This window comes from Vipera berus (genome assembly GCF_964194415.1).
Source record: "Vipera berus genome assembly, chromosome: 4".
Taxonomy (NCBI): Eukaryota; Metazoa; Chordata; class Lepidosauria; order Squamata; family Viperidae; genus Vipera; species Vipera berus.
In genome coordinates, this window is record NC_138206.1 from 21,069,548 (window position 1) to 21,082,786 (window position 13,239).

The following is a 13,239-nucleotide window of genomic DNA, read 5'->3' on the forward strand; positions in this document are numbered from 1 at the left end:
TGCGACATATCAAGAACCAAAGGTTTATGTGTGCCAACCACACAGCAAATCTCAAGACTGCTGATAATAAATAACAAAATGATTAAAAGTCAATTAATCCAAATAAGGAAACCCAAAATTGATAAATTCGTAGAACACCCAAGATGCTAATGCAGTTGATACATTTTGTGAATTCAGCCTGATAAGTCAGTTTGTACACATACCTCATTGATTTTCTGTTCTGTTTCCCCAGCAAAATCTGGTATTGGTCCAAATGTTTTCAAGACATGGATAATACCTTTACGGTATCTCTCGCAATAGTTCAGCATTCCTGAAAGAGAATAGGAAACTGTTTAATGTTTCCCAAACAAAGTAAGTCTACATTGTTACATACCACTGAATTTGAGTGGAATTATCGACTGCCTAGAATTCATTTTTTTTCTGTCTAAGGTTCCAAACAGCTGTCTGCTAATTCTTTGCAAAGAATGAAGCCCCAAGAAAAAAAATCTACAACATCCTTTGAGAACTTCCTTGTTTCCAAGCAAGATATATTTTACACTTCACAAAAATCCTCTTCCTTGAGATTGATCCCAGCAATTCAAAAGTTCAGACTGTTTAATAGCACTCATAATTTCAGCCAACATTATTTGGAAAGAAGAGAAGCAGCTGGAAGCTGATGAGCAGAACAAGCAAATAAAATGGTCAATAGATATAAGGGAGTTTTGGTTTTGAGGGTTGTTTTGGATAATTGTTTTTTTCCTCATTATTAAGGAACTACTGCATCTGTTTATTTGAAGAATTCAGGGTTTGAGTAGTATCAGCTCTATCAGGTAGACCAAATAGGAAGCACAACTAGGTGAGCTAATTCTATTTTATTGTAAAGCTATATTAGAGAATTTTGCAAGTCTGGAAGAAGAATTCTACCTTTCTCTCCTTTACACACAAGAAATTAGGAGGATTTCTTCTGAACGTTTTGCCCCACCCACTATCCCACTGCAGACGATGCTGTCTCTTATCTGACAATCTTTGGCATCTTTGGGTCCAGTCAGCCAAGGTCATTCCCACATACCATTAAAAACAGGAACTTAAGCTAATGCATTAAGAGAAAAAACATTTGGGAGCTTGCAATCAGTGAGCAAACAGGAGAACAAACTGGAAGAGGGAATTAGATGAATAGAAGAATTTACTAATCTTCCACTTTCAGAGACAAAACATCAAGATAAATTCAGTGATTGGATGAAGAATCCAGAGCTCAAGGTTCTGAAAATATAAGCGTCCCAGGTTCTTTAATGTATACCCAGGTTAGTGGGCCCCAACACTCCAAGGGAGCCAATACAGCTCCTGGCCTGACCCCGGCCAACACACCATAAGTACACAAAGCTAATATTCATAATTTACTATACCACTTCTCTTTTCTCCTCTTCAGTTACAACTTCTGTTCCTCCACTACTTCTCTTTGTGAGCCCTATTTCTGGAAAACAGTAATACTTATATTTGTCTTAGACTTCTTTAGGTGGTTTTAGTTTCCCAAATGAACACAAACCACCTTCCCTCTCACGCCCACACCACAACTCCAACACCATCACACTCTGCTGCCTCTCTGCTCAACTTTTATAGTCACACATTTCAGGTTGACTACCTAGGGCACTAGCAGCCCAAGTGCTGGCCATTTTGCAGGCAGCCTGTCTTCTCACAAATATCCATCTTCTACTTCAAACAATTCTTTAAAAAGAATAGACAGTTACCAAGAATAACTACATTAAAATAGAAAGCCCACAGGAGAAGGCTTGGACCCCAACTGGTATGACAATTTCCTGATTAGCAGGTCCAGTCCCCTGAAACTGGAGTGGCTGAACTGGAGATAATTAGGCAACCAGAGAGATATCTGCATGAGACCCTCCAAAATATGATAGCTTTTTCCGACTTTTGATAAAATTCTTATTTTTAAGGAAAATGGGGAAGGAGGACATTGAGGATGAAACATGTGTTCCTAAATTAGGGATCTAGCCTAAGGATGATGAAATCTTTTTATATTAAAAACATACCTCCAGGAGATTGGGGGGGATTTTTTATTGTAATTTGACCTTTACAAACAAAACATAAACATACAGGCTTGTGGATCACATGGTGACTTGTTTGCCTGGTCCAAAGGTTGTAGACATACAGATCAACTGCTAGGCCACGGTGTAAGCCATAGCAGTTTAGATTTGTTAGGTGCCTAGGAATGTGAGGGACAAGCCAAGTTTGCGAAATGGGTTCAACTTGGAATCCAGCTGCTATGGCATAAAACCAAAAGGCTGGCAAATCAAGTTTCAAATTGATTCTTGGAGGAGAGCCCAAAGGCAGTGTAGCATCCAGTTCAAAAAAAGTTTAGCTATAGTATTTCAGGAAATAAAGGACCAATACTGGAAGAGGGTTAATGAAATATTAGGAAAGGTTCATATCAACATTTTAAAAAAGGACTTCCCATTTTTCAGCTACTTATGTCAAACGTTACTTGTGACTAATGCACATGTTTGTCATTTAATTTACAACAATATTCAGTCATGATCTTTGTGTAAGTGTCTGGCTGTAAAATCAAGACCATTACATATGCCAAAGAGGAAGCTCTGCATGAATATGAGAGAATTCCTACTCCTAATCTCAAGAAATGTGCCCAGAAGTCTGCAATCCTTGGCATACTTACTTACTAAAACTGATGGAGGTATAATAGAGTTCACCTTGAGTAAACATGAACAGATTACCAATGTCTATTGTTTATATATTAACTCAAGGACTATACTTTTTAATGAGCTAATGTAAAAAGGGGAACCATCAAATGATATCCTATTTCAAAATATCTCTAAGAGAGTGGTCAGAAAAACATTGCAGTAACTTCTGAATTTCAACCGTAATAGTGCCTCTTTTTATATTCTGCAAAATAGAATACAAAGTTTTTCCAAAGCATTAACAGCGCAGCTAATAAAAATATTAGCTGCTTCCAGTTACACACACAATGATGTTTAATGAGAAGCCTTTTAAAGATGTTACTTTTTACATTATGAAGATCACAGTTGTAATCTTTTTTTTAAAAAAAAAACAGGTTGAAAAAAAGTACTTTTGCTTAAAAAAATAAAAAAAAATACTGATATTTCTTTCCTGTTGGCATGAACTATACCGAGATTTAAAAAAGCTAATTCGGGTGAAGCTGGTTGTTAAAAGCCAAATGGCCTGTCTTTAAGTGTTTTTGGGAAGGTTGAAAACAAACAGGTAATCTCACTACCTCTGTGGAACCTGAAAAGATTAGACTCATACACAGGAGGTCCTTTGTTCCATGATGATATAGTTATAGGGTACCTGAGAAAATTGTTTTAGTAGCACTGCACTGCTGACGTTTTTTTATGCTAAAATGATCTGATACTTTTTTTAGTATCCTTCTGCCAAAATGTTAAACTGTCCAGCTCCAGGACCCAAAATCAATACTCACCACTCTTCGCATTAATTCAATTTGATGTCCTTAAACTACCTTCTCCTATTAAAAATGTTGTGGGCTTGCTTTCTCCTTGTTATGTTTCTTTTTATTCTCATGTTACTTTTCTCTTTCTCTTTGCAATGACTTGCTGTTGGCATTTGCTCTTTATCCCAAAGCTTCTGGCATACAGTATTCTACTGTTGCATAAGAGTTCTCTTCCCAGCTATCAAAGCTAAAACTCTGCTCCTGTACATGTTTGCTTTAAGGTACGTCTCAGAGGTATCTGTGAGATTTATTCCCATCTAAAGCAGGATTCTCATCAATTGCTTAAATCAGGGCTTCTCAATCTCAGCAATTTTCAAATGTATGGACTGCAACTCCCAGGATACCCCAACCAGCATACATCTTAAAGTTGCTGAAACTGAGAAGCATGGACTAATAGCATCTTCTATGGTTTTTAAAACATGCCAGAGTGGACAGACCTCACCAATGGCTGAAAGACAGTGAAGGATTCCATATGACTCTAGTAAGGACATGTATATATCAGAATGATAGTGGTTTTCAACACCATGTTTTGGTTTCTAATTCTCATCATTCTCAGGAACATGTTCCAAATCAGAACTTTGTAGGACCTGTGGCAAAAACACCTGGAAGATACCAATCACCAGCCTCTATTTTAAACCTTCAAATATCAGATTATTTATTCCAGAATAGTCACACAACTTAGTAAATATATTTTTAGCTGGTTGAGGATGGACCAAGTTAACAGGCTTGAGAAAGCTTCAGTGATACAATGGACTCAAATGATTATTTCTTGTTAAATCACGTGAGAAAACTCTATCTGCAGTTAGAAATGATGTGGAATAGATTACACAGGCTTTCAAAATCCACAAAGCCAGAAACAGCTCATCAGATTTAAATAGGAATAATGGCTTTGCCTGTTACAAAGGGGAAGTGGGAGAACAAAGCTTCCTTCGAGGCCAGGGGTAGGAAGCCTTGGCTCTTTTATGACTCGTGGACTTCAACTCCCAGAATTCCTGAGTCAGCATGGCTGGTTCAGGAATTCTGAGTATTGAATTCCACAAGTCATAAAAGAGCCAAGGTTGCCTACCTCTGTTCTAGGCCCTAACAACCAGTTGGAAGTTTATTATTTTTATTTAATTTATATTTGATCTTTCTGTAAATCTGGGAAGGCCAAGGCAGCCTTCAATTTTACAAATAATAAATAATAAACTTCGTAGTGAGATGGGCGGCAAACAAATGTAATAAATAATAAAAGCTATAGAACAAAAATGTAACTAAAAACACAGTGACTAAGCCATGGAAAAAAAGTTTAAAATTAATAACCTTGAAAAGATGGTGGTTCTCTGGAAAGGCAGCCACTCCCAAACTACATGACAGTGAGCGATCACCACAATTTTTAGCTAATGGAAAAGTTATAATCATGCCAGGAAAATAATAGTATGTTTAAACATGGTGCAACAGATAATTTTTTTCATAAAATAGCTCAAAGAGCCAACCAAAATAATTACTGTACAATACTACTTTGAATAGAAATCTCCAGAACCTAATAATATTGAATAATAGTAATAATAATAATAATAATAATAATAATAATAATAATAATAATAATAAAAACACATCTCACAACCACATATATATTGAGAGAGAGAGAATGTTCATGATATAATCATAACTTTGAGAAGTGGACAAAATGACTGCAGATATCTGTTCATGGAAATGATTTATGCACTTGCATCAGGTATAACGATGCCAGAAAATAATGCCAACATTTGCATATTACTGCGCATGTGTCATCTTTTTGATGTCATCATGGTTGTAACAGAAATTGTTGACCAACACCTATTTGGTTTAGAAATGTCTGCATTTAACTATCACAAGTTACAAACCTTCAGCATTTAGATGCATTGTTTCCAGAGGTCCCATAAACGCATACCGCATTCCCAAGCCATCAGACATCACAAGGTCTAGATCATCTGGCGATACTATTCCATCCTGTATAAAAAAATATTGATTTCTAACGTTAAAGAATTGTAGAATTAAAACTTACTCTATAATCGCTTTATGGATAGGAAATACGGCAAAACAAAAGGCTAAAATTAATTGTAGAACAAAAGTTGCTGATGGGTCTATCAATCTGCATGGTGGTTTACAGAATAATATGGTCTTTCAGGTTATTTCTGATGGCTGGGGAGGATAGTGCAAAGATATCAATTTTTATTTTAAAAAAAGATTTTTTTAAAAAAAGAATTCAGAATTGCAGGGGTTCTGTTGCTATTTTAGATGTAGCATGCTTATCTGAAGGCATAGAGAGCTTTAGCTGTTTAGCTGCCAATGGGAAAACCATACAAAATTATACCTCTGACTTTGAGTGATTTGTGCCTGACGAGTGAAGTGATCAATGGCATAATCTAAAGTGGTTATTAGATGAGCTGAGTTCAGCTTGAAGGAGACTTTATTTTTGGCAGGACAATGAGTGCTTCTCTCAAAGATAACCATAAACTATGCAGCCTTCCTGAACATGGCATAAAATTGCTTTCCAAGTGATAGAAGTCCTGGACATAATTCGAAATACAGGTTCTTGTGATGATCCAATTTCTTTATATTACAAGTAGTCCTTGACTTACAACAGTTCATTTAGTGACCATTCAAAGTGACAAAGGCACTAAAAAAAGTGACTAACAACTTTTTTGTCATGCTTAAAACCATTGCAGCGGCCCCATGGTCATGTGATCAAAATTCAGATACTTGGCAACCAACTCATTTAGGACAGTTGCAGTGTCCCGGGGTCATATTTTGCGATCTTCTGACAAAGTCAACGGGGAAGCAGATTCACTTAACAATCGTGCTATTAACAAGTGCAATGATTCACTTAACAAGTGTGGCACGAAAGGTCATAAAATGAGGCAAAACTCACCTAACATCTGTTTTGCTTAGCAACCGAAATTTTGGGCTCAGTTGTGGCCGTAAGTCAAGGACTACCTTGTATTCATATTCAATGATGTTGTGGGATCTTGTTCTTTTGGTCAGAAGGACAAAAGAAGCCTTGCGTTCCTGCACTGCTCCTTGTGGTCATGAGTGTGATGTTATGATGCAAAAGGGGGGGGCTGCATCATAATGCTAGAATGTTATCTGCCCACCACTACCCTTGAAAAAAGTGATCCAGTATTATTGATATTTTGCAGCTTGACTTTTCATCATATAATATACCAGCTTCCATTACAGTATGATTTTGGAGGATTTCATTCACCTTTTCAACTGGGGTGTGTGGTGTGTATGTGCATTATGCAGAGGTGAAAATGGACAAATATAATAATTAAATACAGAACATGCAACTGCCATATACGTTATTACACGTTGGATGCATCATGAAAGCAATCCACATGGCCTAAACATGCCCAGCTCCTTATGTTTATTAAGAGGCAACTCCCAGTTTCCAACACAGCATGTCATAAGATGCTGTTTGAAGCTCAGTTAACATCCAGAGAATACATTTCCAAGCAAACCAGAACACCCAAAAAACAGGATAGGACAAGTCCCTCAGTACAGATTCACCTCCTGTTTCTTGAAAGCTCTTCCTAGCAATATACTTTTAAATGTATTGTTTTTACAATAAACTTAGTTTAGAATATATGCTGTTAACAAGAAAATCATTTTTTAATGTCTTCAGATCAAAGACCAGATTATACAGGGAAATCACATTAAACAGAAAAAGCAAGATTAAAAATAATCAAAAGGAAGAACAACTTACATCAATATAAGCAGTAACAAAAAACTTGTACTCCATTTTTCGTAGTGCTAAGCATTACAGGAACCTGATCACAGATTCATTCCAGAAACAATGCCATAAATAACCAATCATATCAATCTTTTCCTTAAAATAGGTTTTAAGTAGCTAAATTTTTGGTTAGATGTAGTCCTTAGTAATACAGGAGCTGTGCTGGCACAGTGGTTAGAATGCAATATTGCAGGCTAACTCTGCCAACTGCCAGCAATTTGATCCTGACCTAGTCAAGGTTGACTTGGCTTTCCATTCTTCTAAGGTTGGTAAAATGAGAACTCAGATTGTTGGGGGCAATATGCTGACCACTCAGAGAGTGCTGTAAAGCACCACGGAGCTGTATATAAGTCTAAGTGCTATTGCTATAGTGGAGAAATTCTACTACCGTGTTTTCCCCAAAGTAAGACCTACCCTGAAAATAAGCTCTAGCTTAATTAGGGGGAGAATATGAGCCCTACCCAAAAATAAGCCCTAGTTTAGGGGCAAAGCACTCACTTAAAAATCAAGCTAGGGCAGGGGTAGGAGAGTGGATGTGCCCCACGTGCCCCGCACCCACTTACCTTGCAGCCAGGCCTCTCCTCACTTTTCCAAGGCATCTTCTGCAGCCAGGCCTGCATTTCTCAGTCACAGGCTTTTCTGGAAGGCCTGTGTAGCCAAGAACTGAGCTATGGATTTAATCCATAGCTCGGTTCTGCAAGACCTCTGCAACCGAGGACCAAGCTATGGATTGAATCCATAGTTTGGTATTCGGCTGCATAGGCCTTCCAGAAAGGCTTGACTGCAAAATGCAGGCCAGAATCCAGCTGCAGAATGAAGCTGCTCCTTTGCCCCAGAAAAAGTGGACCGACTGGGCAGGGCTGTTGGTGCTGGAAGTGAGTAAGACACCACCCGAAAATAAGACCTGGTGCCTCTTTTTGAGGCAAAAAAAAAGAGAAGACCCGGTCTTATTTTGGGGAAAAGACGGGTGTATTCTTTCTACTGGCAGTTTCCCAGAATACATTTTTTATGAATGGAAAGAAACAGTTCATATAGTGCATCAGGTGAATACCTCTATTGTGTCTTTGCAATAGTGATGGATTCATTGCTGAACTTCCAGCACTAGCCAGCATGGCCTATGGTGGAGTTACAGTTCAGAAATAATTGGAGAATCACAGTCTTACCTAATATGAATCAGAGAGTTAAGTGATAAACTTACAGACTCAGCCTGATTGCTTCAAAACACCCAGAGAGAATGCACAAGCTATATACAACCTTTGCCCATTATTTAAACTGTTTATACAGTCTAACCCATTTCCCTTCTAACTTTTCCCCAAAGCAAACCGCATTCCTTACTAGCACTGATAATGTTACCTAGTTTAGGTAATGAAACATCTGCAAGAAAACAAGCAACCTCAGAGAGCACCAAAGATTCCTCTAACTTTTGCCCTTTTAACAAACAAATAAACTAGGTGAAGAGGATACTGTAAAAATGGAAGTGTGAGAGCCAGGCAAATGGGTGTGTGTGTCCATCTGAGTATCTCTGAGTATCCTTCATTGTTGAACCACCCACTACCAACCCCTTCTACTCATACAGACTTGAAAGGTTTCATGGGGACCACGGGAGCTTCTGAGTCTGAAAGTTTCCTGGGAAACACTGTAGTTCCTCCCATGTACCTTAAACTTCCTACCTCTTCTTAAAATAATGTTTTTTTTCAAAAGATGAAATTACATGGCTAATACACAGACTATAAACATTACTTCATTTACTTTCAGTTGGCTACAATCATCCATGATGCAAAATTTTAAACCGTAATTTCTTATGCAAGCCATACTGGTCTGCCTTATGCAATATTATGCTATAATGAATGGACTAATAATGGTTCATTTCTTCAATTCATAAACTGATCTGTGACCAAACCAAAGAAAGCTAGGGTCATTAACCAGAGTAAAAAGAAGGATCATTCTGCCGAATCATAGTTAAAACTAATACTTTTTCTTAATACTTTACAGGGTTGCCTGAACCAAGTGCCCTGATTTCTTTCTCCCAATCATACTAGAGGGGGGGGGGGGTCAATAGTATATGCTGAGGCTGGATCATAAATCTAGAGGTGCCAGAAATGCAGATAGAGATGCCAGATAGAAACATTGCCTTAGAGTAGTACTTTGAAGCCCATTGCTTGCTTTTCCACTCCTGAAAATCTGTGGAATTAACATGTAACATACTCGATTCATACCCACAAAGGTTTATTTTCGTAAAATACCAGAGAAATTATTTTAATATTCTAATAATAATAAAAATGAGGCTCTAAGTGCCTTATATCTTCTTTTATTTCCCATTGGTCAAGAACAAAGAAAACCAGAGACTCAGTTTATAGTAAACATTTAAGAGAGATTCCATTCAGTTAAGAAATCGACACAAATCAGATTTTTATGCTAGTAATTTATAGCATCTTGATATAAAATGTGTCTGCTGTTTATCCACATTTCAGGAGTAACTTGTGGACCCAAAGAAAGAACAGAAACACACACAGAGAGAGAGAGAGAGAGAGACAGAGAGAGGGAGGAAAGAAGGGAGGGAGAGGGAGGGGGAGGGGGATAGGGAAAGGGAGAGAGAGAGAGAGAGAGAGAGAGAGAGAGAGAGAGAGAGAGAGAGAGAGAGAGAGAGAGAGAGAGAGAGAGAGAGAGAGAGAGAGAGAGAGAGAGAGAGAGAGAGAGACTATAAACTGCCTTAATTCCTACTGGTGTTTTCTGATGAAGTGTATGTAATGATAATTACAGGAAATATAAGTATATTGGGAACAGATGTGAAAGAGGATTACAACTGCCATATATTCTTCAGGTAAACATGTTCTTACAAGCTATTAGCAGTGCCTCTTAAGAAATCTTCAAAACTGCAATGTGAGAAAACAAGGCAAGAAGTTGGAACATACATATAGCATACTTATAAACAACTAAATAGAATACTGAAGTGACATGGAATAAAATTAACTCTTGCACAAATATTTCAACATGCCCTTTGAAATTCACATAAAATCAGAAACCTCCATTGAGTAACAATTTAACAGACAAAGAACTTTGGATTTTTTTTCTAATGTTCTCATTTTGCTGTTTGAAACATATTTGTTTCTTTCCATGTTTTAGCTTTAGCACGTTTACTACAGAATCAAACTTCTCGTCATTATCAACAGAAGATGAACATGAAAAAAATCTTAAAACTGCTCTATTATGAAATGAATATTACTTTGCTTAGTCATGTTATCTATTTTAATTTCATTATATTGTGTTTATTAAAGATGGAGTTAAAATATGAACTTGTCTACTACATGATGGACCGAATCCAGGTATTACTGAATTTATGTTTAATCAGTAATGTGATTATTTTTGCCATCAGTTCTCTCACGATCAATTCTTCCTTCCGCTCCACAAATTTAGTTACACAGGAAAAATAATATTAGACCCAACGTTCACAGCATATAGTGGTCCCTTAACCAGTAACTAGCCTGATCTCACACAGCTAACTTGTTCCAGATTAGCAAAGAATAACTATGTATTGCCCCAGCTGGGGGTCTGGACTCTCCTTCAACCTGACAAAACTCAAAGGCAACATATAGAAAACTATTAAAATATATAGTGCAATCCTATCTGTCTGTCTATTAATCAATCTTAAAGATAAGTCACTAGATAAATGAAACTCCTGCTGGATGTCTTACTTAGTTCCACAAGACCTACTTATAACTGCAGTGTTATACTTAGCTTGACTATGTATAAGACTGGATCTGCATGTCATACTAAGCCATGATGTGGTTTTATTTAATAGTGATTTAATGTAATCTATGGACCCAGCCATTCTTTGTAGACCGTTATTTATGGCTTAGTGCTTTACATACAATGCCAATTGCAGTTTATTCAACAAATTCGGTTAAACAAACCAAAACTCAGTGCAATACGTATGCCAAATTTTAAGTCACATATTGTAGACCAGACATGTCAAACTCGTGACATCACGTGATGTCACGCTACATATCGCAACTTTTCCCCCATTGCTGGCAATGGGGCGGGCGCGGTTTTAGTATGATGCATCCGGCCCACGGGCTGGCAGCTTGACATGCCTGTTGTAGACTGAAGAAATCAGAAGGAGAATAAAGATCATACATACCCCAACAAGTCTCCATGTTTCACTAATAACAGCATACTGAAGTCGGTTCAGAACAAATCCATCTATCTCTCTTGTTAATTTAACTGGTGATTGTCCTATATTCTTCATCAAAGCATAGGTTTTCTCCATTGTAGAAGGATCAGTTTCTGGATGAGGAACTAATTCAACAAGTGGCACATAATATGGCGGATTTACCTACATGTCACCATTGAGAGAAAAAGCATGTTAATAGATCTACTAATCAGGCAATCCTACAATAATTTTAAAGTCAAAGGAGCACAAGGGTAACATGAGCTTATCATAACAAAATCATTTTGTCCTCATCAGAATCAAGCTCCCCAAAGCTTAATATCTTAAAATGAATACAAAGGACAACAAAGCAAACTACAGAGTCCATCTCCATAATGCATTCTATAATTTTAACAAACTTTAATCAAATGTTGTTAAACACTCTTCATTACAATGCTGCTGGTCTATATATGTATTATAACTCAACTGTGTGCCATTCTTTGAACATATCTCCAAGGCAGTTTGTAAAACTATTGTCGCCACAGATTTAACATGAGGCCTCAGAATTTTGCATTTCAGAATGATACCCCCTTGAAAATCTCACATGCCACATGCAAACATTTCATGAAAGACATATATATTTAGTTCCTCTGACCTCTCATTTAGGCTTGAAAAAAACTGTATTTCAAAAATACCTTGAGATACTTACAGGATGCGCAACTATACACTGCTTCACATGCTTCAATCCAGTGAATAATTTTGTAGGCAACAGAGTTGAGGTTGAACTAGCTAGGATAGCATCATTATTGGCTATTAGGTCTAACTGAGAAAAAATCTTCTTTTTCAGTTCTACATTCTCAGGTATACACTCCTAGAATACAAAATAGGTATATTAAAAACATATAATGGGAGCCTTTGACAAGTATTTCAATAAATTAGACTCTTTTGGAAAACAAGCAATGCAGTGCTTAGAAATATTTATTAGTTTATACTGCAGTTTATTTCACAAGTATTATTGACAAATTGTAATATATCCTGTTACCTTTCAAACAAAAACCTTTGCTTTTCTCCTAATTGCTGGATCATTTTGCAAAGTAGATTACTTTCAAATACATCTGTAACAAATTCACAGGGTTGGAGAGCTCTGAGGATACTTGTACACATGAATAAATGAGTGGCATTGAGTAGTGTTTTTATGAAATTCTCCACCTGAAACCCAAAGCCATTTTTTTCAGATCTGGCGATAATCATTCAGGGGAAGCTGAATACCCTCGGAAACTCAAGCCTACAAAAATTATGCAAAGTCACTCAACAAGAGCATTTGCTAAGAATTTCTCTGTTGGAGAGACAATTGCATTCAATTTGTTGGACTGAATGGAATAAAAGTCCTTGTCCTCAGGGATGGATTTATGTTCTTTTGTGAGACTGACTCCCTGAAGAACTAAATTAAGTTCTAATCTGCTGTTAATCATGGGTTGTATGATGTATTAAAAACTACGAAAGTATAGAACATATTCAGAAATGGAAAAGGCACAGTTTTAAGAGCAAGAAGAGATGCGGTGGCTCAGTGGGTTAGGACGCTGAGCTTGTCGATCAGAAGATCGGCAGTTTGGCGGGTCGAATCCCGAGTGCCGCGTAACAGAGTGAGCGCCTGTTACTCGTCCCAGCTTCTGCCCACCTAGCAGTTCGAAAGCACGTAAAAATGCAAATAGAAAAATAGGGACCACTACGGTGGGAAGGTAACAGCGTTCCGTGCGCCTTTGGCGTCTAGTCATGCCGGCCACATGACCACGGAGACGTCCTCGGACAAGCGCTGGCTCTTCGGCTTTGAAACGGAGATGAGCACCGGCCCCTAGAGTTGGA

General features: G+C 37.5%; 1 protein-coding gene across 2 annotated transcripts in view; it reads right to left on the bottom strand.

Moving 5' to 3' along the window:
• The window catches only part of CRYL1 (crystallin lambda 1), a 262,310-nt gene that overhangs the window by 225,663 nt on the left and 23,408 nt on the right, over positions 1–13,239 (bottom strand). For both annotated transcript variants that reach the window (XR_014026242.1, XM_081326282.1), the window contains exons 4-7: positions 12,086–12,247; positions 11,368–11,562; positions 5,341–5,446; positions 204–310 (exon numbers count right to left, since the gene is read on the bottom strand). Coding sequence is in view for 1 of the 2 variants with exons in the window: in XM_081326282.1 (XP_081182408.1) it covers positions 204–310; positions 5,341–5,446; positions 11,368–11,562; positions 12,086–12,247 (570 nt within the window). In the remaining variant the exon portion in view is untranslated. The remainder of the gene's footprint in view (positions 1–203; positions 311–5,340; positions 5,447–11,367; positions 11,563–12,085; positions 12,248–13,239) is intronic.